Here is a 25,350-nt window from a genome sequence, read left to right as displayed (position 1 = left end):
TTTTATGCTACCATTAAAAATACATGGTAATGTAGCTTAATATATAGAGGAACACAGAGAGGCTCTATACAATCACTCTTTCCTCCTCACTCTGACAACAAAGAAAAGGCAGAGCCAAAGGCACAGACTCCAGTTTGAGATGATCACCGCAGCAAGTATTCTCATTGCCACAGGATTTTTTTGTTATATTACCTGCATAAAAAATCTGCAGAATTTTGTCAGATTCTCACACTTCAGTGAAGGGTTATGTGATTTGTCAGGTTATTTGTCTGTACAGTCACCAGTGCGTGCATCACAGCACTGTGGAGAATCACTTTATCGACTATTTAAAGCAGAATAATACTCAAAGGCAATGCAAACAAAGAGCAACAATTTGCCAGTTGTTTCCAAATAATCAGATCTCTTGCTCTCTAACTATGACAGCACTGAGATCAAGCTTAAAATTGTAAAACTACTCTATAATTATTAGGGGATTAACTTTATCATCAGTGTTATTGGTTTATTTGCTTCTTCCTTCAGACTATCCTCTGAAATCCCAGCTGGCTGAACGCTCTTCAAGAGATGAACTGGCTTACAGAGGAGAGAATAAAAACCTTAGGATATCTAAGGCTAACATTCAGAGATCAAGAGACTTATTACATGGGACACAATGCATGGAGAGACAGATGATAAGGGCATGAATTATCTTAGTAAAATTAGTGGTTCAAGAAAATAGAGCAGTTCAATATACCCCTTCATTTAATACAGAAAAATGCATCAATAATTCAAGGCCATGAATTCTAAAATGAAAAAAGGTGGATTTTTTTACACAATGTATAATTTGTGGAATTCCTTCCAATTATTAACATGAAAGCGAGTAAGGATTTTAGAAAGGATGTAATACTGATGGGAATATATTTCCAGTTACAGGGGATATGAGAAGAATTGCTGATATTAAACTTCAGAGCATAAGCCAAAATTAGCTGATGTACTTAGGAAGAAAGTTACCCTTATGGGCAAATTCATCTATAACATTAAAATCCAAATTCTCAACAACCATAGAATTTCACTGGGTACTGCTTCTTCATCTTTTTAGTGAAAATTGAGACTGTGTGCATCTACATCAAGAACAGGGTTATAAAGCCTGCATCAGTATTACCTGTTTTCAGCTCAGCATTGCTGTTCTATCCTAATTGTGTAAACTGCTTCTGACACTTCCCTAGAGACCCAATGCCCTTGGCACATACCAGAGGCATGTCTTCTGCAAACCGAGAGGAATACGGTTCAGCTACTTTATTTCTTTGTGGTCTACCTTCCTCAAATTTATTTAATTATTCAGGTCTCAGTGTGACTATGTATTTTAAAAAATAAACATACCTATAGTTGTGATGACTGTTCCAGCAAAGAAAAAGGCACCTCCAAGGTCCCAATGACTGCTGGTGTTAGAAGAAGGTCCTACAGGACTGACTCCTGCATTATCAGCATCAACAGCACGCTGCAAAGAGACAACAAATCAGCCTTATGCATGTCTCACTGTATCCTATGCAAGCTGGTATAAGCTACAAAGGGAAATTTCTAGGACCATGGAAACAGCTTAGGTTTAAGCTTTTCAATATATGCTCAAAGTATAGTAGCATCTGCTGTACGCAAAAGTTGAATATATGACTGAACTGAATAGCCATTAAAGTGGAAGAAAGATACAATGCATTAAAAAATGACAAAAGATACAAAGAAGTTGAGAAGTAGAGGACTGACACCACAAATTGATTCATAAATACCATTCTTGAAGCAAGTACTGCCAAAGGAAAAATTCCCCAAGGGGAACAGCTGATGTTAGAAGCAGCTAGAAGGGTGGTAAATACAAATAACATTTGTGAAGTCAACTGAAGCTAGCCAGCCAAGGATTTTAATTTCCAGACAATTAATAATTGATTAAATTATATTTTATGCTAACTAGAGAAAAAATATGGTGTGTGTATATATATATATATATTCATCTGAATTGCTCTAAGTTCGCTTTTGAGATTCTCTTTGGCACATATTCTCTAGTTGCTTGTAGATCTCATGCAAGTTACTGTCCATCATAGAGAAACTCAGACCTTACCTTGGAACAACAGCTGAAATTACTGCCTTTATCCTTCACAAATGTTCCCAACTAAGTTTAATTTCCACAAAACCACTGCAAAGGAACTAAGCTTTTCTCTTTCTGCCTCTTAACATTTCCAGCTCTTTGCCTTTCTCCCATTCTGCTGCAACCGCACTTCGTGTTGCTGTTATCACGCTACTCACACTACTGCCAGATCTTTTCCTCTTCTCTCACTCTAGTATTTGCTCCTCCTTCTAAATATTGCCACTAGTCTTTAGCCTTGGTAGTTTTGGTGAACTTCTTGCTGGACTCAACAGGAGAAGCAAAGTGCTACCTCTTACATCCTCTCTTTCTTTGTCCACACACAATTCTCACCCATCAATACAGGTTTGTTTTCACTTTTTCCATTTTTTTAATCACTTCTTTTTTCCCCTCTGACTTATGATCTATAAATTGTCACTGTGATTTTATATTTCACCTTTTCCTATACAGTCCATGTGCAAAGCAAGGGTAACCATTTTATTTTACCATTGTCCCACTTCTCACCTGTTCATGTCTATGATTTCTCTCCTGATCTTCTCTATAACCTCACATTCGCTTGTGGTTTTAGCACTGACTTTTAAATACATTGATCTAACACCACTTCTCTCCCTAGCCTTCATGATTCACTTTTCATTAATCTCTTCCCTCCAATGGCTTATTTACCATACTTTTTTCTTTTCTTCTTCTTCCATTTTGCACTTTTTCTCACTCATTTTTTGCCTATATTTCCAACTGACTTCATGCTCATAAATATTCCTCTACTGCTTTTTTAGCTTGGGCTGGTTTCAGCTAATCTACTTCCAGTTTTTAGTTATTCATCACATTGCCCCACAAAAAGGGAAAGGAGTGGGAGAAGAGGCACATGGGCAAGAACAGAGACTGCTATATCTAAAGAGATCAGTACGGGACAGCCTTTTTTAAAAGCAGAGTGGTTACATGCCAGGCTAACCTGATTGTGAAACTACAGCACAAGCAAGCTTCGGGCTGGACTGGTTGCATTTCACATGGGCAGAAAGCCAGGGTTCCTCAGGCACCTGTCCATACCTCAAGAAACAAGGATATAGAGAAAGGAAGTGTTTAGGACCAAACCCTTTGAAAGGGCTTCTGTACGAGTTGCTGACATATTGCAGGTGGTGTTAAAGCAGAGGTCATTTGTTGGTTTATGCAGAAGAGCATAAATCAGCATAACAGACAGGTTGCCAGTTTAAATAGGCCATGACACACTGTCAGCTACCCTGGCATGTTTCTTCTGCCAAGGAATGCTGCTTGCCTTCCCTTTCAGTGAGTGAATGTCAGCAAGCTAATTACACTTAAATTGCATTTGAGTTTACGCAGTTTAGCAAGTCTATTAGGGCCAAACACTAACCCCTGAAGTGAAGGAGTGTCCCGTTGCCTTAGATAGCTTTGAGATTCTCAGGCTTCCTTCTCATCTCGAATATATTCATTTTTTCTTTAAAGCTTGACTGACATCATTCATTTATAAATATCCAACTATTCCAATGCTATATTTTAATACATAGCATTTTGCATACAGCGATGACAGGACAGAAAGCAAACAGCAAAACAAAATCAGTCTACAGTTAACAGCACTTAGTTTCAGGTCATGCAACAAGTAAAGGATGCCTTACTACTACCACCACAAGTCCACCTTCACAGAAGTATCCTACTAGATGAAAACTGACACAAAACTCAAACAAGAACACTGTCACTGGCAAGACTCTCCCAGTTCACACAGACCACGAAATTTTACTACAGTTTCCAATCTGTGAAACTTCAGATAGGCTTTCCAGAGTTCTAACCACTCTGTTGACAAACCTTACATATTTAAGGCATTTTAAACTAGTAGTTTCAGCTATTTTTATAGCTGAAGTATCATTGAAAGTAACAGGTCATCAAGATACCCAAAGCTGTTTCACACTTACTCCTCTCCTGATCCCTTCTTCCTTCTCAAAAGGAGCTACAAGCACAGTACACAAGTACACAATATTTTTTCAGTATACTTTATTAATTGAAAGAGCAATCTTCTTTAATGAATAACTACCAACCTAGGGTAATTCTTCTTTTGAAATTCAGGGAAGGCAATAACCTGAAATACCTCAAAGGGATGAAATTGTCTTCCTTGCTGTTCAAGTAATGAATGTACCTACCTACAGGCAGGTAGGAGTGAAGGAAATTAAAAACTACCAAAGTAAACGCAAGCACTCAATGTTATTTGTTTTTAAAAACATGTATTTCTGATCACAATTTTCAGTTTGGTTCACTGTCATTGTACAGATGTGTATTTTAAGCTCGGCCCCTTTGGTATCAGCATACTACAGTCCCTCTGTAACCAAAAAGACGTGGTCTGGTGCATGGTCTGCATGGGACTGAAGGTAAATCTGCCAGCAAAAGCCCAGCATTCATGGTGATACTAGGACAACTGAATCCTGTATTCCCAAAGAGAGTACAATCCAACTCCATATCAGTGTGGAATAGGCTTTATCAATTCCACTTGTTGATATTCAGCGATATTTAAATACTTTTAAACGAGGGATGGCTCCATACTGGGCTGCTTAGTTGTGAATATATAGGACTCAAAACCCAGAGAAAAGTACAGTGAACACTAATCTGTATCACCAGGTGTCAAGAGTTCTCCCCCACAACATAAGGACACAATAGTATCTCTTCTCAATGGATATTAGAACAATGATATTCTCCTTATACCAAACAGAAGCTACTGGGGTTTCACTGTCCCTGCCCCACAGCACCATACAAGTGTTGGACTCCAGCTTGCTGCAGATCTGCCCTGCCCAACCACAGGCTCTGTCGAGCTGGGGCCTGATCTGTGGGCTGGTGTCCTGGCCCAGCCTCAGCTTGTCCCCATCCCAGGGGAGGCACCTCATGGTCTGGACTCAGGGATGTCCCTGACTGCTCACAGCCAGCCATCCTCCCTGGTGGAGGCTGGGGTGGGGTCCACAACTGCCAGCTCCCTGTCACCTGGAGTGTAGGTTGTCCTCACTGTACCCGAATCCTCCTTGGTGTGTGAGTAAGTACATGCCAGCTTTCACTAATATATTAGGTACATTCTTACATACTTATTTAGATCACTAAATAAGATGGATGTATCAAGAAAAAGTCTAGAGTTATGCCCATAGGCAACAAGATAGATGCGAGCTAGTGCAGCTGATGAGGAGACAGAAACCTTCTCTGGGAAGAAAGGCCTGGTTCATTTGTTCATGTTTCCATAATTCCTCTAGTAAGATCCCAAGCACGAAGAAGACAAATCTTTTCCAAGGACAAGTATAGTAGCCTTCTTGAGTGCTGAGCCACTCAAAGGATGTACCTACCCTATGTGTAATCAAGGACAGGAATTTAATAAGAAAAGAAGATTCTTGCCATTTTTTTACTACTTCTCTTAATTCCTCTCTACAGATCATGCTAATCTAATAATGATTATCTCCTTCTACAATTCTTTTCCAAGTAGATTCCTATCAGGCATACAAAAAGTTGTTTCAATTGCCTTTCATGCTCAGATGTTTCTCTATTAGGATTATTAGGATGCTTCTCATTAGCAAGAAGCTTTTAATAACTAATTCCTTAATAACTTTTCTTTATATGCCATACCTCTCTATTTATTCTCATCATCCCTCAAACAGTGATTAAGGGCTTCTCATTATAAATTCCCATTTATTCACTTTTCCCCAACAGCATTTTTGAAGGACCAAGGACAGTAATTTTTGTTCAGGCATAATCAAAAGTAATAAGCTTTGAAAGCCCATTCCTTAAATACTTTTGCCTAATCCATAAAGGTCTTTAAGTGGCAATCAACCAGAGTGACCTCCTTGCACCTACAGTGATTTGATTGTCATGCATGCACTGTGTTTGAGGGCAGACCTACAGCATTCAACAAGCAATATGCACATAGATCTAAGTCCAAAGGGTTTAGCTTCCTACAAACTTCTCAGCTAAGTTTTGGAAGCAGCACAGATACAGGACAGCTGCAGACTTGTGCAGCATCCTAGGTTCAGTCTGTCTCCTCTACAACTGGAGTAGCTCTGGACTGAAGTTAAAAACTAGGGTGCCTGCACCAACTAGGACAGGATCCAAGAGATTTGAACTTTTTTTTCACATCCTCTAAGGTGGAATAAGCTAAAATAAAGACAGGGGAAGAAGGGAAGCTAAGACAACCTTCAGAGGCACAGCAAAAGACTCAATAATCAGATATTTACCACTTTTTTTTTTTCACGGTGCAAATAGTCTTTTCCTGTCTTCAGCAACAGGCAACTCTTTCCCATAGTTAATTCAAAGTATTTTTTTTCCCTGCTCTATTTAGAGCTTTCTTCTAGCACATGAAAGTTCTTTTCATTTTACATGGAAACACCCTTAAAAGAGAAGTTGGCTTATGACACTAGAAACCAAGCAAGCAGCTGCAAACTGAAACATCTTTACAGGTTGTTCCCTTTCTTGCTTACCTTCAGGGCAAAACTTGCTCAGAACACCAATCAAAAGTGCCTATCCAAAATACAAACTCTTACTAATATAATTAGCCAATAAAGCCTGACTAGTTTTCTGCATCAGCATACACGACTACATTCCTGGAGCCAGTTTCACCCCTAGACATATAGAAGAATCCAAAGAAACTTCTTCTTTATTGACAAACCTGTTTCAATATTTCACATCACTTGGCTTTAAGATATTCACATGCTAAGCTGCTAAGCCCATTTAATTTACCTTTGCAAAATGACTTTCAGTTACCCAGTGTAATGCCTGAGGACATACTGGAGTCTCAGGAGATTATAAAATTTGTTCAGAATATCTGCCTTCTAATGACACAGTATGCCTGTTCTTTATTTTAGTGTCACCACTTTTGAGGTGAAAGAAGGAAAAATATTGTGTAAAATAAAGAATCGGTTTTGCTACGTAGCTTAGGCTAGACAATAAGGACTGTTTAGAAATCTTACTGCTGCAGTCAATATGCAGAACTCCACCAACTTGCTCAGGTGCTTTGTTTGTTGTACCTTGTATGAGTTCTGCTTTCTGCTCGGAAAGGAAGCATTTTGCATATCTTTTACTAGTGACATTCCCATTAAGGGAATGCAAATTTCTTGCTTTTAGTGTTTTCAAAAAATTCTTTAATTAGTCAGCATACATAATCCAGTATCGCTGAACAATATCCAATATCCAGTATCCCTGAACCTTGGCAGCCTAACATGTTCACCTGTCTTTTGCAGACGCATGAAGGATGTGACCTAAGCCAGCCTTGATCCAAAACCTATATAGTCATAGAAGTGCTTATAAATTTCATTCACATAGGTGGATAGATAGACACAATAATCCAGGAGACAACTCTGTGTTCTTTCAAACAGCCTGAAATCACAACAGAGCTCTGGTGCAACGCCCCAGAGGGAAACACGCTGTGCTCTTGGAAGGCTCAGACACAAATTCAGATCTGAAACAAGAGTCTGAAGTTCAACTTTGGAATATATTCCTTAGGTATCTCGCATTTTCATTTATTCCAGGCTAACTGATAGGTTTCTACACGGAAGATACTCTTCAGAAGTCTCGTAAGATCCCTAATATTTTCCTTGTCTAAGGTTTTAATCAATGAAAGATAAATCTATCTTTGAAAGACTTTTTGTGTATGTTACTAGATTTTCTGCTTATCCTTGCATACTTAATATTTCCTTAAAGATTTCATAGCTTTTAAATTACAAGTATTTTCTCTTTTTAATGGTATACTTCATCATCCTTCATTTATTTAAAGGTTACAATAGTAAACTTGTAAGTTCGTATACCAGTATGTTCAGAATTCTTAGCTGAATATTTATTTCAAAAATCCCACCTATCATTTTCTGTTTGCTCTTCCAGTTGCCATGTTTAATTTGGAGGAAGAATTAATAACTTAACGCTTTTTGAAAATTTACAGAGATAATAGGCAAATGTCTTGCAAATTTGTCACCTCTCACAAAAATTTCTTCCAGATACTAAGTTCTGCTTTTCTTTGCACACATCTTTCTTTATTCTAGTGAATACAAGCACCGGTCTCTCCCCTTATATGAACAGTGACAGGACTCAAGCAAATGGCATAAAGCTGAGTTGGGAGAGGTTGAGGTTGGATATCAGGAAAATGTTTTTCACCCAGAGGGTGGCTGAGCACTGGAACAGGCTCCCCAGGGAAGCAATCACAGCATCAAGCCTGACAAAGTTTGAGAAGTGTTTGGACAAGGTTTTCAAGTACATGGTCTTATTCTCGGGATGTTCTGCATAGGGCCAGGAGTTGGACTCCATGATCCTGATGGCTCCCTTCCAATTCAGTTCATTTTATGATTCTATATTTACAATGTTTTGGAGACATAATTTCTGTTTCTTGACTTTAAAATGACTGGGAAAGAGTCTGCCCATTCTAAGGGCTCTGTGAACAATTTTGTTGCCTACCAACTCAGTTGACCAGTGAACCACCAAGCTGTTTATCCTAACTTCCAAGATATACTGTCTTCTTCACATGACCTACCTGAATCAGTGTCTCCAACTCTATCTCATTTACACACGTGTGCTCCCGAAGAAAGTCAGCCTTCTCTAGCGCGATTGTGTTCTTCTGCATACTTTCGAAGGGCTGCTCCAGGGAATGGAAGACGAGTCCTCCCGTCACCAGGTAAACTAACACCACGACAAAGACGACCATCACTGTTTTCCAACTCATGACTGTCTGCAGACCTTGAGTAGGGGCTTCCATGGCAGCAAAAATAGTGGCTCGTGAGGAAACAGTGAATTGTGAAGATGGATGATGCCCGTTAGTTTTAGGTTCGGGTTCACAAGCTGGTACCGCTGAGGGAACAGTCACTGAAACACAAAGCAAAAAATCTTATTCAAAATCAAATTCCTTAGGGTATGACCTTGATCTTCACACACAATTTTCCTCAACACCATTTTCAAGACTCTCACATAACCATGGTCTTCACATAGATATAATTCACAGATTCTTCTCATCTGGAAGGTTCAATGTCTGCTTTATTCATCCATACACCAGCTACCTCAAGGGGTTGCTTCACCCATTACCTCTAGAGCTGGACAGTCCAGTTATATGTGCAAAAATTTCAGAAATATACCCAAAACCATTTATTAGAAAAGAACATGAAAATTTTGACTAGTTAGGATACATATTACACATGGTGGTGTTTGGTGAGTGAACCTGGCAGTGATTTATGTCCTTAAATCATATTACTAATAGTATTAATAGTGCTAAAAAATTGAACTGTTAATGACAGAAACAGAAAATGCTTTACAGACCACTATGCTGTTTGGCTTGCTAACATAAATAGGCTCATATTATTTACACGGATTCACAAAACCATCACTTCTAAAAATGTTCTTAAAGCCTGAAAGCCTCAAAAATTTTAGCATAAATCATGTGTCAGCCAAAGTGTACTAGACATCAGAGGTCAAAGTTACATGCCAAGCACAAATATGGGCCTCTCAGCTTGCGACTGAGATGCTGTACAGCCCGGATGACCTCAGCAGTACATCAGAGCTAATAAGCTCTGACCTCCAATCAGACTTAATAGCCTGACCACTGTGTCAAGCTACCAAGGCATCCAAATCAAAGCTGGGTCATCCCCAAATAATTCAAGTGTCTCAGTATCACACCTTCCCACTCTCTGTTGCTAGTGTTAGCAATGGCAGGATGAGGCCAGGTTCCTCAGCATCCACCAGTTTAATGGTACCACATGTAGGCTTTGAAGATGCTGGATTCATTTTAAAACTAAGTCCTGTGTAATCTTACCATGGTGCAGCTGTCACTGACCTGTAATTTCTTTGAAACTGGATTAATTTATTGCATATTACACCTAAATCAGATTACAGTTAAAATACAGTGACTTTAGGTGCATTTGCTGAACTTATTCACAATGTGTCTTGCTGTTTTGCTTAGAAATTAAAGCAGAAAAATATACAACATCCCATCACAGTGGCATCATACACCAATTCTATATAATTTGAACATAAAACGTGATTACACCTTGAGTCTGAAGTGAGCTACAACTCTTTCCCAATAGAAACCATTTTATGATACTGAGAAATTTAAGAACTCAGTTGTTTAATACAGGCATGTTTTCCTAGAAGCAATACATCTCTGAAGCATTGCATGGGGTACAGAGCTTCCAGTTTACTTGATAACCAACAAAACACATAAATCTATAATTGCTTTACTATTAATATTTCATTTCATATGTGACTTGAAGGCTCCAGATACCAAATAGAAAGAATCCAGGATCAGAGGAAAACCTTCTGTGGTTGATTTCTTTTTTGTATATCTCAATTTTCCAACACTCTGTGGCACAGCTGCTCAGTTTACCCATCAGAAGTCATTATGGTTCCCAACACTTATCAACCAGGATGGAGTAATATCAAACTTAAAAGGGTATTTCCCCTTACCTCCAGATACATTTCATGTAAGTTTTAATAATTTGGAGTGACAACAGGGAGAAGAGTGATCATGCTAGAAAGAAGTCACATTTTTTGTAAGATATGAATATATTTATTCTCTAAATCTCCTTAAATTATTATTGTAATAGATATAGTGAGTTTCAGCAGGATATACCAGGACAGTATTCAGAAGAAACATAAAGTAGTGAGGTTGTGTGAAGTAGTCAGAACCTCTCTTTCCCTGCAGGCAAACATCTTAAATCTAAGTTACAACATCTCCTTACTGAACTAAATAAATCTGAGTACTCACCAAAGTGGCTCAGCTGATGTAACTGTGTAACATAGCTTCCATGGATTCCATGGAATTCAAACAATTTGCATTAGTTAGAGCCAGTAACTACTGTGTCTATTGTGAATCAACACAAAATCTTCAAGTCTGAGGGTTAATTTTGCACACTTGAGATTACTCAGCAAAATAGACTCAAGATTCAAGGCTCACATGACAAGAAGAGTGCAGAATTCACGTGAGAGAAAGAGCATGCTATGATTTTTTTAAATAGCTATCCACCTTACCACAACTGGCATAGTCCAGTGTAGGCTGGGTGAGCCTTTCAGGGGAAAGAGATGCCTGCCTTTGATATCCCACAAATGTAAGTCAAGAGGATGGAATTCAAGAGCTGGTAGCAGGAAAACAGCTTTTGTGAGTTTTCTTTTCCTCTCTGCTAGTATAAATGTTGTTTCTTATTCAAATCATGTTTCTGGCAAAGTGTTAACAAAAGCTTTACAGTAAAATCATGGCCTGTTTGATTCTGTCTTCTTAGGAAAATGTGTTGTACTGATTTAAGAACAAGATGGACAGTTCAGGTTAGAGAATGTAAAATGTTCTCATAAATATTTTCTCACTTAAACAGCTCAGTGGATTACTGTGCTCAGCTTGCTTATCTCTAAAATAAAATATAACTCTTTTCTGAAGAACTGTGTTTGTCTTTCATTTTCTATTAGTAATAGCTACCCTAAGTGAATGTAGAACTGTTGATCCTGAAGAATTTTATATTATATAAACAAATATGCAGGATGATTCTACTAAAGCAGCAAGTTAAGCAACTGATGTATAACAGAAATGGTCTTCTTACAAAGCTGATGCACAAGCACAACTACAGTCAATACTCAGAGATTTTAAGCAGCAGTTAGGTGTTGAAAAAACAGTGTAGATACTCCATCTAGCAGTTCTCCCACTCTCTACAACAGGACAGTGGGGTCAGTGACTTAAGCACATGGTAAAAAGTCAGAAATTCTGATTTCTAATCAGAACGCTGCCTCTGTGAAACTGTGCTCTCACAAAAGAGCTGCCATTTGTCTTTAAACCATGGTTTCATCAGCTGCAGAGAGATAAAATAGTGCTTACTTTTCTAGCAAAAGTGTCCTGGAAGAGTCCATAACTGAATGTAAAACATAAACTTCCAGAAGTTTAACAAGTAGTTTTACTAAAATCAAAGAATGGACTACAGTGGCAATTCAACAATGTGCAGAGGTGTGTAAATAGTTTAAAAAATAAAGGCATACATAAATTCTTGGATTTGTAGAATTGGTTTAGACATGTTTACAATAAACGCAGAACAATTCCTACTTTATTTGTTCATGTTTTTTCAAAACAAGCTGGTGTCAGAACAGCCTTTTCCCAGACCAGAGTCTCATCCATATGTGTTTGTTAAATCATATCAAAGAAGGCTTGATCTGCCTCAGTGAAAGTGATGATGAATCTCTACTCACATGCAGGCACTATATTAGCAGACAGGTAATCTCAAAGGAACAGGAACCCTCAAATTAACACACCAGTGTTTCCAAACAGGCCTTATCCCAGTAAAAGGATGCCAGAGGGGAAAGAAAGGTGAGTTGCTGATTATTTGGATAAGTTTCAAAATAAAGCAACTGAAGACATTGATGTTAGAAGTGAAATTGCAATGTTAGGATCTGTACAGTTGTTCACATCCAAGATCACCATGCTGCCTGCACTTATACAGGCTAACGGCAAGGCCAGAACTCCCATTGATATGTGAGGAGCTTAAATACCTGAGAATTCTGCCAATATTGATGAGAATTAAGGAAGCAAGACTTTCACTCACTGTCAAGATGACAGGGGCAAAGGTTAACTCGTTATAGTTGTAGGTGTTTCCCTTGTAAGACGAACAGAAGGCCCAATATGTTGACCAGGCCCAGACCATAGGGGTGTCTGGTGTCTCCTGGAGCCTGGGTTACAGACGTCTCCAGGACACTTTTCAGCTTGGTACGGCCCTCAAACTACTGCCCGTTCCTGATCTTCCACGTAGGGGTCGAGGAAGTCGCTTACACATGGTCCGAGGGTAATCAAAAAGGACTTCTGGGCCTTCAGACGTTTGGCCAGGGAATCTGGAGCATGAGTTATAGCCTCCTCCGTAGTTACAGTTGAAGGCAGCAACATGGGAAGAAACGGACAGACTGAGTCTATGCCTCCTCGGCTGGTGTCACCAAAACCAAAATTTTGGGGGTTTTGACAATGAAATGGCCTCCACAGCACCAGGCATGTTGGCATCAGACAGGACTCACTTTTCTCAGCCAGAGAGGGAGGAGCGTCTTTGCTCAGGAACTAGCAAGGCTCACAGGCAGAGCTTTAAACTAGATGTAAGGGGGGAGGGAGCCAATATCAGGTTCTACCCTGGCAAGCTGTGGGATGATATGCAACTAGACAGAGAGACAGGGTGCTGGTGAGGGCACTTTGCCAGTCACTCCAAACTGTGCTAGGCACATTGGAGCACACTAGAAGCCTTAGGGAGATAAGCCAGTCAGTCCTGAGGTAACAGAAGCCACAAGAAAACACCAGGGAAATATCTCAAAGGAATAATGGGGTGTTTGGTTAGGAAGGCGACACACACAGTAGCCCAGCAATCCCCAGGAGCAAGATGTTGGGCAAGGAAGGCAAGAGTCTGGCATAGCTGAAGCTGAGTAAGGAAATGCTGGTCAAACTAAAGGTAAAGAAGCAAATGCACAGACAGTGGAGACAAGGACAGGTTAGCTGGGAAGAGTATAGAGATGAAGGTCAGTTGTATAGTGATGAGGTGAGGAAGGCCAAGGCAATGGTGGAACTGAACCTCACAAGGCATGCAAATAATAACAAGAGTTTCTACTGGTATGTTAACAAGAAAAGGAAGGTCAAACAAGGTGTAGCCCCTCAATAAACAATGGTGGTAAACTGTTAACAATGCAGTAAATGGTGGTAAAATGTTAACAAAAACAATGGTGGTAAAATGTTAACAAGGCTCAAGTACTCAACGACTTTTTTGCCTCCATCTTCAGTGACAATCTCTCTACTCACACCTCTCAATTAAGCATAATGGCGACTGGGAGAGCAAAGTGCTTTTTTTTTTTAGCAAGCGTTAAAGATCAGGTTCCTGAATGTACAGAAGTCTATGGGACCCAGTGAGATAAATCCCAGAGTCCTGAGGGAATTGGCTGACGTAGTTGTCAAGCTACTCTCCATGATACTTGAAAAGTCATGGCAGTCAAGTGAAGTCCCAGGTGACTGGAAAAGGGGGAACATTGAACCCATCTTTAAAAGGGTAGAAAGGAGGACCCTGGGAACCACCAACCTGTCAGCCCCATCTCTGTGCCTGGGAAGATCACAGAACAGATCCTCCTAGAAGCTATGCTATGACACATGGAGGACAGGGAGGTGGTTTGGGACAGTCAGCACAGGTTCATCAAGGGAAAGTCCTGTCTGGTAAACCTAGTGACCTTCTATGATGGAGTGACTACATCAGTGGCCAAGGGAAGGGCTACAGATATTACTTATCTGCACTTTGACACACAACATCCTTCTCTCTAGACTGGAGAGACATGGATTCCGTGTTAGATGGATAAGAAACTGGTTGGGCAGTCACATCCAGGGGGTAGTGGTCAGCTTAGAGTCTCAATGGGTATCAGTGACAGGTGTCCTGCAGGGGTCCATACTGGACCAGTGTTAATTAATATCAGATTTCATGACACAGACAAAGGGATCAAGTGCACCCTCAGCAAATTTACAGATGACACCAAGTTGAGTGGTGTGGTTGACACACCTGAAGGACAGGATCCATCAGAGGGACCTGGACAAGCTTGAGAAGTGGGCCCTAACTCCAGCCTTCCAGCACCTGAAGGGAGCCTACAAGAAAGATAGAGTGACTTTTTACAGGGGCATGTAGTGATAGGACAAGGGGGAATGGCTTCAAATTAAGTGTAGGTTTAGATTACATATTAGGAAGAAATCCTTTACTGTAAGGGTGGTGAGGCACTGGAACAGGCTACCCAAAGAAGACGTGGATGTCCCATCTCTGGAAATGTTCAAGGCCAGTTTGGATGGGGCTCTGAACAACCTGGTCTAGTGGAAGGTGTCCTTGCCAATGGCAGGGGGGTTGGAACTAGATGAACAGTTAGGTCCCTCCTATGATTTAGGAGGGACCTTAAAACCATTCCATGATTTTACAAGGATTAACCCAACTGAAGCAGTTTGCAGTTAGACTAGATGGCTGTTGTAGGTTCCTTCCAATTGAAATATTCTACTCTAAAGCAAAACTATGTAGCAAAACACTGGAGTTATTGAAGTAATGAACCATAAGACATTGCTTCAGGCCAAACATTGTCCTTTACTACTGCAGGTATGCTTTTCTTCAGGAAACCAATGTTTCTAAGAACAGGTTAGACTTATTTCTGCCAGAAGTATCTAGGTATGGTTGGCCCTGCTTTACAGCAGCAGGGTGAGCTACATAACCTGTTAAGACTGGAAAGTAGTTCTAATTTAAAAAGAAAATCTCCAGACAGGTTCAAAGAACAGACACCTCAGAACAGCTTCAAATAAGAACCAAAACCCTGAGACAAAATTCCAACTGGCTTTTGACTACGAAAACATTAAAACATGGCTTTGTCACACTGATCTATATCCTGGCAACTATCTTACCCAAATATGCCAAGAACACAAGAGATACCAAAGAAAGCTGGTTTTAGAGGAGAGTTTCTCAAATGGTTTAAACCAAACACAGTTTTTTAAAATAAACATCTCCTCCTCTGGATGACACAATTTCTGTCTGCTGTCACAATTTCTATCTGCAAAAAATGTAAGTCAGGTTTAACAGTGTATTATTTAGTAAATCATTTTCTTCCACAGCCCTGTGTTACATGGGCACCCAGGAATGTATGTACATTTTAATGAGAGTATAGTAGAGTGTTCTTGACACATCTAATAAAAATGTTGCTTTCACAGGATTCAGCACAGAATTAGACAGAGGCCACATATACTTATGCATTTATAAACTCAGCAGATGGCTTTAAGTTTGAAACATGAGGTGATCAAGAATGAAACTGGACATTTGATCCCCCATTTTAGTGGGATTTTTTTCCTTCCATTCAAGGAAGACAATGAGGTACTTTTGGCTAAAGTAAAAAGGCTCATTGATGTGCATCTGAAGGTAAGTAACAATATGTTTCCCCAAAATCCTAATAATATAATGGGAGGTTTTTTTAAAAGAAAGGAAATTATGCATTCTTGAAACGTTTAAATAGTCGAGTATCCAAAATTTCCCATGTCTTATGTTTGAATTAAAACTAGAAATTTAGTTAGAATTATAAAGTAATCTTATCATACAGTCCAGTTTCACTGAGAAAATTCATGAGCTAATCATCCTCCCTACAGCTTTCACAAGATCCTACACTGGGTTATCAACACTTCTACATCCTTCCTATAGCACTACTTAATAAGCCAAAATTTCTTCCTGAACTAATTTAGAAATATGACATTTTGTCAAGTGTATGATGTTTCAGAACAGAACCCGGGAGCACCAAGGCTCAGAAATGTCTGTAAGGTGCTAGCAAAGTTCACTAAACCTTCCCTGAACTGACCACTAAAAGGAAGTAGATGCACCTTCTTTATAACGGATCATAAAAGACTGGGGGATGAAGGGACTCCACTGGTCATAACTGTTTTAGAGTCCTAGCAGGAGCCTCATTTATTTTAGCTTAACTGGATAGAGTATTCTAGGCTTTTGTTTCTCACCCCAGTCATCCTTCAGTTAACACACTGAAGTTAAGATCAAAAGGCTTCCTGACTGAACAGTGTGGAAAGGCAGGAAAATAAGCAGCCCATCAGTGGATAACATATAATCTTGCATTCACTTCAAGGCTCTAGCTCATCTCCAAACAGAAGTTCCTGGAGGATGTGGGTATCTAGCATTTGCTTCCAATTTCAAAATCTTCCCACAGACTCCCCAAAGTGATTTCAGATATCGGCTGTTTGGATTAAGAAAGCAGGGCTGTGCCTGAACTTAAAGCAAGGATAAGAGGAATGTTAGAGGGACAGCAGAGGCAATCAGTGTATAAAGGGATCAGCTATATAAACTTCTCAGGAATATGTCACAAAGAGAAAATGCATGCAGGTTTACGGATGAAGGAAATTGGACTGTCCAACAGGAAGCGGGTGGTTGCTATACACATAATGGAAGCAATGAAACATGGAAGTTTCTGTCCATGTGTAACCAAAAAATCATTAAACCATCAAAATTTTGCATTATGAGGACACAGCAAATCATTTCCACTACTTGATTTGCTTGTTATTCCAGCCTGCTCCCCACCCCCATTCTTCACCTCTGTCTGTTGTGGGTTTTGTAGAGAGCATCCATTTAACCAGAGCAATGAATGTTGAATTTTTATAACTGGGCATTCAAAAATCTGATGCTGGTTTACAAAGTCTGGCTTTTAGAGCAAAAATCCCAGTAGACAACGATCGTGTCTGCCTTCGTGTTTGTGCAGCATCTTTGCATGATGTGGGCTAATTAACAGGTGACATTACAGCTGTGATCAAGAAATGGGAGAAAAATCCTGCCTGCAGGCTATGATTACATATGGGGCAGAACACTGGTATCCCTGTGGCGGTTGCTCTGGTTTGAGGCATAGGAATAATAAGCACTGCTGTCTGGAGATCACGGGATCCATACAGCCACGAATCAAGAAAAACTGCTATCAGTGCTGACATGTTTTACACCAGTTTGGCCCTAGTCCCTTTGCATAGCCCCAGTGCACACAAATTGAGCAGAGAAAGTCATCGTGAGCTTGCCACACAAGGGGAATTTTGCCCTACTGTTTGTACAGCATTTTGCTGCAAACTGCCACTGAATTACTATTGCATTTACTGTTTCTGAAAGCAAAGCTCGACATATTGTTTGTTTGGGAAACACAGAGTGCCTCTGAGCATAGAGCTTTTCAATGCACTGGCACCCCATGGGTTAAATCTAACACTATTTTCCCTGAAGTGGATTCTCTAATGCAGCATTAGCACTGCTGACTTCAGCAACATCTCAGCCCTCTGCTGTAAATGCAGTCATCAGCAGGAAAGCATTCGATGGAGTATGAAAGACAGACAGGTAAAGGCACAAAGGGCAATACACAATAAACAAAATAGATTGAACGTGCTGTTGGAATAAATGTAGCACTGATTCGTCCCAATTGCTCCTTTCCCTGAGTGGGACAGGAAGAAGGGAGCAGTATGTCAGGTTACAAAACTGCATAAAGAATAAAGCCACTGTTTGCTTCCTATTGTAGGGTAATGCTAGTGAAATAAAAGTTCATATATTGAGTTCTCTCTGTTGGCAGAGAAATGTCAGCATGTATCAAGAGGGAGTTATATCTGACCATTGCTTTGCCATCCCTGGCAGCAGATTTGGGAAATATGTCATACCAAAAGGGTTCTGCAATTTCTGTACCATTTGTCATATATTCCCATCTAGTGCTCGAAATGATGATTCTCAGTAAGTTTCCACAAAAATCTACATAATTCTGCTGCAACAGTTATAATTGAAACATACTAATTAATATTTCTTGGAATACCCCAACTACTTAATTAATCTGGAACACAGTTGTAATGAAAAAACAAAACACCACTGTTTTATAATGTGGCTTTCATTCTTCTTCATTAGAAAACTATAGTTTAGGCAAAAATAAAAAAATCTTAAACAGTCTAAATTGGAACATGGTAGAAATTAAGAAATCAGTGTGGTCTGAGTTAAGGCATCTATGGAAAAAGATCTTCCCAACTATGGCAGTCTTCACACAGTGGTGATGCTGGTGGCCCTGTAGATCAGCAGAACTAAGGGAAACTCAAGCCTCTTCTTTCTTCCCAGAGAGCTTCTTTAGTGGCAGACAAGAACATTAGCTATGCAGTAAGTAAGAAGAATGAATTTTCTCTTCCACTGAAGGACACTATCACTCCTATCTGATACCACTTTTTTCCAAAGAACAAATCTTTTGGGAATCTTCTCCAGTTTCTACAGTCCATGCTACCAGAATATTGCTGCTCTCATTTAGCTGTGCAGCAAGTGCCTGACAGAAACAAGTACCTGGCTATCTGGTCTCTGTGACAGTGTATTTCATTTAGGTGGCAAGGTGAGGATAGCAGGGTGGCTACAGTAGTGATGTCTGTGGAAGGCCTGAGGCTGCCCCATTCTGGACACAGCCAGTTCCTGCTGACTTCAACAGACCCACCACAGGACACAGCTGAGCCCATCAGTGAAGCTGACAGCATCTCTGGGAAAGCATACTTTAGAAAGAGAAAAATAACGTGCAGACAGTAAGGAATGAGGAAAAAAGTATGAGAAACAATCCTGAAGACATCAAGATCAGTGAAGGAGAAAGAAATGGTCGAGGAGCTAGGAGATATTCTCCTCCAGCCAATGAGAGTTATAGAAGAGACCATGGTGGAGTAGGTATTTCCCTGGAGCTCATGGAGAGGACCACACCAGAGCAGATATCCACACTGGAGGGCCCCAGTCCAGGGCAGGTTGATATTTCCTGAAGTACTGCTGCCTGTGGAGAGACCATACTGGAGCAGGTTTATCTTAAAGGACTGCAGCCCATAGTACGGACCCATGTCGGAACAAGGAAAAAGTATAAGGAGAAAGGTGCAGTCTAGAGCAGCTAGGCCCACCATGAACCCCTATTCCCCATCCCCCTTGCACCATGTGGGGTCGGGAGGAGAAAGAAGAGTCAGGAATGAAGCAGTGAAGTTGGGCTTGGAAAACCAAAGGAGGGGAAAGGTATTTTAACTTCCACCTTTGTTTCTCATCACTCAAATCTATTTTAATTGACAATAAATTAAATAAATTTTCCTCAAGTCTCATTTGCCTGTGATGGCAATTTCTAATTCATCTCCCTGGCTTTATCTCAATGCACAAACTTTTCCAATGCTATTTTCTCCCCCTCTCCAGTTGAGGAGGAGGAGTGAGAGAGGACCTGGTTGGGTATCTGGTAGCCAGCTTAGGTCAACCCACCACAGACAGTTTGCAATAAACATAAGGACACAATTCAGACTACATTGTTCAGCACTGTTTTTTCTCTGAGTCTCCCCAGCTACCTGCATATGGATTTTGGTGAAAAAGTCATCAGTCCATTACAATCACGTCCTAAGAATATCAATGTATAGATCAGGATTTAAACTACAATGATGAACATGAGTTAGCTACAGAGAGAGCAAACATCCTTCCAACAATAATGCTTTTTGTCACTTTCTACTGCAGTTGGGTCAATTGGGAACAAAAACATTCATTTGTCTTGTTGAGTGGATTTGATTTTTTTCACTTTTTATCACCTTTCATTCTAATTTTCTCTTCTCACACAGAAGCATTTTATTTCATGTACTTTCTACACATATTGAAGAAAATGGATGTCAGCAGCACACACCTTGGAATAAAGCTAAATGTCAAATTGATTAAATATTTCATGCTGGCAGGAAGTGCATATACACTTAACCAATGAAGGAAAAGAAGTAATACAATATGATGTCTCTGACAATTTTTAAAAAGTATAAGAAAATCACTATCTTCTTGTAGATGCTAAATGGCTTGAAATTGGGTGCTGGGTAAACCTGACTGGTTGGATTACTTATTAATCTAGCTGTAGTCAGTTTAAAAAATATGTAAAAGATTAAAAACTCTATGCAATTACCATTCCCCTGAGCTATGCCATGTCCCTTTGCTTTGTCAGGCTTTTGAAAGACTCTCTGCTATTCTATAATTTCACTTTAGGAGTTCTGAACCTAGTCTCCCTAAAGAGATAGAAAAACAGCATGTACCGGCTAATTTAATTTTAGTCAAGAAAGTATAGTGAGAAAGAGAGGAGGATCTCAATACCATTTTGATACTTACTGTATTTCTGAAAGACTGCCATTTCTAATTGTACATGCTTTAAAGCACACAAGAATGGCAGTTCAAGCATCCATCTCACAGGAGCTTTCAAAGTAGGGAATGGAAAAACTGACAGTGGCTGCCTAGGAAAATAAAAAGTCTGCAGGGCTAAAATCTCAGTGCTCTCAAACACATAAACCTCAGAAAATCTCACTACACCAACGAATTCAATCCTAAATCAGTTTTTGTATATGTCTTTTTAATAGTCACGTATTATAATTATTTACTTCATAGGGAATAAACTCTTCTGGACAAGGGTCCTAGTATTAGCAATGTTTAGAGGAGCATCACTCCTCTGAATATACTGCAAATAGCAATAATTGCCATATATCACTGTCTTTTAAATAATTCTGGAAAAATTGGATGCTGGACAACAATTTAAAAATATTTTTGGTCTCCTTCTTGTAGATTGATACAACTTTCATTAAGATTTGCAAAGAAACCGGGTTCAAGCCAAGAAAAGCTGAGTAGCTTTGCTAACATAGTGCTGAGCTTCTGTTTATAGGCCTAGTCACTTAGCAGGATATATTTGGCTCAAAACAGTGCTGTACCAGATAGGCAGAAGTTCACAATTTCCTTGGGCTAGCCTAGCTCAGACAGCAGTGTTCAACTCTTGCCTAATACAACCATGTAGGTATAGTCTAGACAAAAAAAGAAATTGCTTAACCAAAATCATACCACAAATGACGAGGCTGGACTAGAAATCTGTCTCCTACTCTCAGACTTGTGTGCTTTAAGACCTATTCAAAAAAAGCCACTCCTATTTTGGACATCTATGCTTTATTTCATTAATTTTATGTCCATCCTTGGCTTCTGCACAACCTTTCCTACAACTGCATATAGTCAGCAACCAGTGACAATGAAAACATGTTTTTCTTTCCTTAGACTAAAAGGAAGCAAACTCTGAATGGCATGACAAAGGCTGCTCTAGTCAATATCTTTCCCTGCCTCACTTGTCACCAAAATATTGAACGGTGACTAAATATTGACACGTTTCATTGTAACTGAGGATCAAATGCACAGGAATGTAGAAGTAGAGAATGAGTTAGAAAACTACTGCAGGCAGACACTGGATCTGTATTTAAAGAATACTGGAAATATCCGTCTTCCTTCAATCAGTTTTGACTGATCTCTTATCCTGGTTTGAACTACAGTAAATCAAACTTCATCACATATTCAAATGTCATTTGTCCATGACACAAAATGATTGTCAACATAGTCATCTTTTCAACATCCCACATCAATTTTCATTGCAGTTTCCCAAAGTATTCTTAATATAAATGAACATGCTGTTTAGATGAAGTGCAGTCTCATAAATGAAAATAACTAAAGACAGGGATGAATTCTTCCCTAGATCCCTCAAGAACAGGGCAAGAATAACTGATAAATTTGTAGCAAGGAAGAAGGGGATTATATATTAGGAAAAAGTCTAGCTACAAGGATAGTTAGGCATGGGAACAGCCATCAATATATTGAAATGTCCACTACTGGAAGTATCTAAGAAGAGGGCATAAAATCATCTGCCAGAAATTATTTGTCAGTGTTTTCCATATGTCCTGCACACCCCTATGAACTTGGGTAGAAAAACTACCAGTGAAGGTAACAGAGAAAGACAGTCTAATGTTGTATTCAGCATCCAGGATGTGTAAAAAACACGGTGGAATACTAAGGGTTTATAAAAAAAAAATATTCAAAATCATTCATTCACCAGTTCCAATTCCCAGCAGGAAAATGCTCTTGAAATCCTTTCCCTCCCCTTCTGTGTAAGATAGTCAATCACACCTCAATATTCCTTTTTGCATCAGTTGTGCCAAGTCTGTAATAATCTTTCATGATTATCTAAATATCTCAAAGCATTTCACAAATAACAGATAAAACACCTGTGACACCGAGGATCCTAACAATACTGTATGCGTTCACAGTTTCTCTCATGTAAACACTGCCAAGAGATCTTAGGAAATTAATAAATTCAAGAGTAATTTCAAAACCTGATTAAACAAGGTCTTTGTCATACATGCATCAAGCAGGTACAATGATTTGTCATCAATGTATTAGCAGATTTTCAAGTTCTTTTAGGAGACATGCTCTTTTCCACTATACATTACAAAATGCCGGTCCATCTGTTACCAGATTAATAGACAGCCATAAATCAGACTCCTTTCTTTTCTTGGTTTTAAAGGAAAAATATGATAACCACATGTAAGCTGCTCTTGATGATTATTTACAAGAACTTCCAGATTCTGACCCAGCCTCTCTGCTGTCAGCACTGCAGTCTGAGTGTGCCCATGAACCTAAAATGGACTGCCCAAGAGTTACTCTTTTGCAAACACAGCCTTAGAGCTCCTGTTACTGAGGCTATACAAATGGCAGGGAAACAACAGGAAGCCCAAGGCCAGCTGGAGCAGGTATCCGCCAGAACTTACCCACTGACACTAAAAAAATCTCTGCAAAAGTCACGGCCATGGGATGCTGGGATACTTTCCCCTCCCTCCTCCCTCTCCCAGGCACTGTACTTTTCTAATGCATATGTGACAGCTCACTGGTCAAAAGAATGGATGTGCTAAGGCAGGACATGAACTCCAGGAATAGCTGAAAGCATCAGGCTTTTTTCTAGTTTGGCTTCAGGACAGCAGTCCTCAGGGGAGTTCCTAGCTAACACTTACTGGCATTAGCATGAAGATGCACTGCCACTGACACCATTTGTAGCACTACTTACAGAGCTGCCAAGTCCAGACGAATACTTGAGGGAGGTTTGTCTTGTGCTGGAGTGAGAATTGTACACTCTGCTGGAGGGCAGTTCGAATTTTGTTTCCCTTGCTTTGCCTTCTCTCTCTCCTGACCTCTCTTCCACCTTGCCCTCCTCCAAATCCATCCATCTGCTCTTGTCCCTCACTTCTCTCCAACTGTGCTGGCAGCGTGGGAGGTAGCATACCCATAACTCCCTGTTCAGCTCCTCTTCTTGGCACTACCCTTCCTGTTGCCTCTGATACTTGAGCCTATATCCATGTGTGACAGGACTCATCAATGAACTTCAGGTATGGGAAAATGAAAAATAGAATAGAAGAGTATTATAGTGAGAAACAGGAGGAGCTGAGGGGAGAATAGAAGTGATTGACAGGGGCAAGTCCCAAATATGGAACCCTCCTGCTTCGAGACTGGTGACTATGTTTGTTCCAACACACTCACTGGCTGCAGTGCTATCATCAGCTTTATGGAGCTATTTATAGAGACACTGAATACAGAGAAAACCATGAAAAATTCTCATCTTTCTCTTTCTGAAATAAGACTAAAACCAATAGATCACTGCTAAAACCTGTTTCCCTAGCAATAGATTGGTATTTCTTGCTCTTGATAAAATTGGGAGTTCCAGTTTGTGCAGGTCTCTGCTCTGTCAAGAGCCAAACAGGAAGCAAATGCTTTTGACTCAGGATCTTAGGCTATAAAGATGACTTTATGAAAAGAGTTCCTGTAAGAAGAAATGAACATATATATGTTTCCTTGGGTAATATACAGAATAACTGCTTTCTTGTCAGTATAGTACAAGTACCAAGGAATAACAGCTGGTCTCTGGTTTTCTGCAGATTTCACCCTTCAATGAACAACAGGCATGTTGAACAGTGATGCTGCTGCTTATCCACACCTTCTTCTTAAAGACTAAGACAAAATTTTTCATTGCACCATGACATGCTCTGGATGAAACAAGTTGATTACTTTTCCTCACCAGGAAGTGTCCCAGGGTTCCAATAACATTTAGGAACAGTCTGAATCTCTCACCACGGGTTTTCAATGTGTTCGGCTTCCAAGTACTCACAGGACGATGTAGGGTCAGAGTTTTTGCTGGAATCTTCCAAATATCCTATCTCAAGGATTCAGAAAAGAAATTCAGTCAATGGTCTCATGGGCAGACCAACTAGTGAAGGAAACCTAAGTCCTGCAATTTAGTGTAAGAAAGCCTGTGTACAAAGAGAAGAACATTCTTAGTGAAGGAAACCTAGGGGTAAAACTAGCCAAGTGGAGAAGACAACACAGCAAAGATTCACACTGGCCTTCAGGAAGTTATCTAATCTACATTTGAAATGTGATTGATGCTGGTTGTCTACCAGGAGTACAGCCTAACAGCAGACTAGAGGAATTTCTTGATTCACCTCAGTCATGCAAAGGGGAACTTAGAAGCACCACTGACTATGGTATAGACTGGAATTGTGAGATGCTCAGCTGGGGCTGTACAATATCTCCTGCAGGACTCTGTTTGGTTACTAGCCAAGGTCACATATGGGTAAGGCCAGAAAAACACACACAATATAATCTGTAATCCCAAAATAACAATTGTGTAAGCACTAATTGTTCCCCTCCAAAGATGTCTTGTGGCATCCTTACAGATGTATCTGCACATTACTGACCATACCTAAGGAGCTCATACTGATGATCATCTGTAAAAACAAGAAGAATTTCTGCATCAGCCTAGTGGTGTCTTCCCCAATCTGACTAATGATTAGGATGTACTGAAAAACAGTTTGAATTCAAGCAAATCTCATTAATGATGTTCCATTTCAGTTAGGTGATAATTTCTCAACTTTTCTGTGCAACAGCAATAAAAGTGGATCTTTC

General features: G+C 39.8%; 1 protein-coding gene across 5 annotated transcripts in view; it reads right to left on the bottom strand.

The window, feature by feature from the left end:
- The window catches only part of KCNK10 (potassium two pore domain channel subfamily K member 10), a 70,639-nt gene that overhangs the window by 31,504 nt on the left and 13,785 nt on the right, over positions 1 to 25,350 (bottom strand). The window contains exons 1-3 of one of the 5 annotated variants that reach the window (XM_027738853.2): positions 12,578 to 12,956; positions 8,598 to 8,926; positions 1,357 to 1,474 (exon numbers count right to left, since the gene is read on the bottom strand). In XM_027738853.2, the coding sequence (XP_027594654.1) occupies positions 1,357 to 1,474; positions 8,598 to 8,819 (340 nt within the window). In that variant the 5' untranslated portion in view covers positions 8,820 to 8,926; positions 12,578 to 12,956. Of the gene's footprint in view, positions 1 to 1,356; positions 1,475 to 8,597; positions 8,927 to 10,817; positions 10,900 to 12,577; positions 12,957 to 25,350 lie in introns of those variants that run through there. The other 4 variants (XM_027738837.2, XM_039382808.1, XM_039382809.1 and 1 more) reach the window with 4 other exon arrangements.

The sequence above is a fragment of the Pipra filicauda genome, unplaced genomic scaffold (assembly GCF_003945595.2).
Source record: "Pipra filicauda isolate LSUMZ 115617 unplaced genomic scaffold, ASM394559v2 scaffold283_size971201_pilon, whole genome shotgun sequence".
NCBI classification, from domain to species: domain Eukaryota; kingdom Metazoa; phylum Chordata; class Aves; order Passeriformes; family Pipridae; genus Pipra; species Pipra filicauda.
Note: the sequence above shows the minus strand (reverse complement) of the source record. Positions and strands in the feature narration are given on the sequence as shown.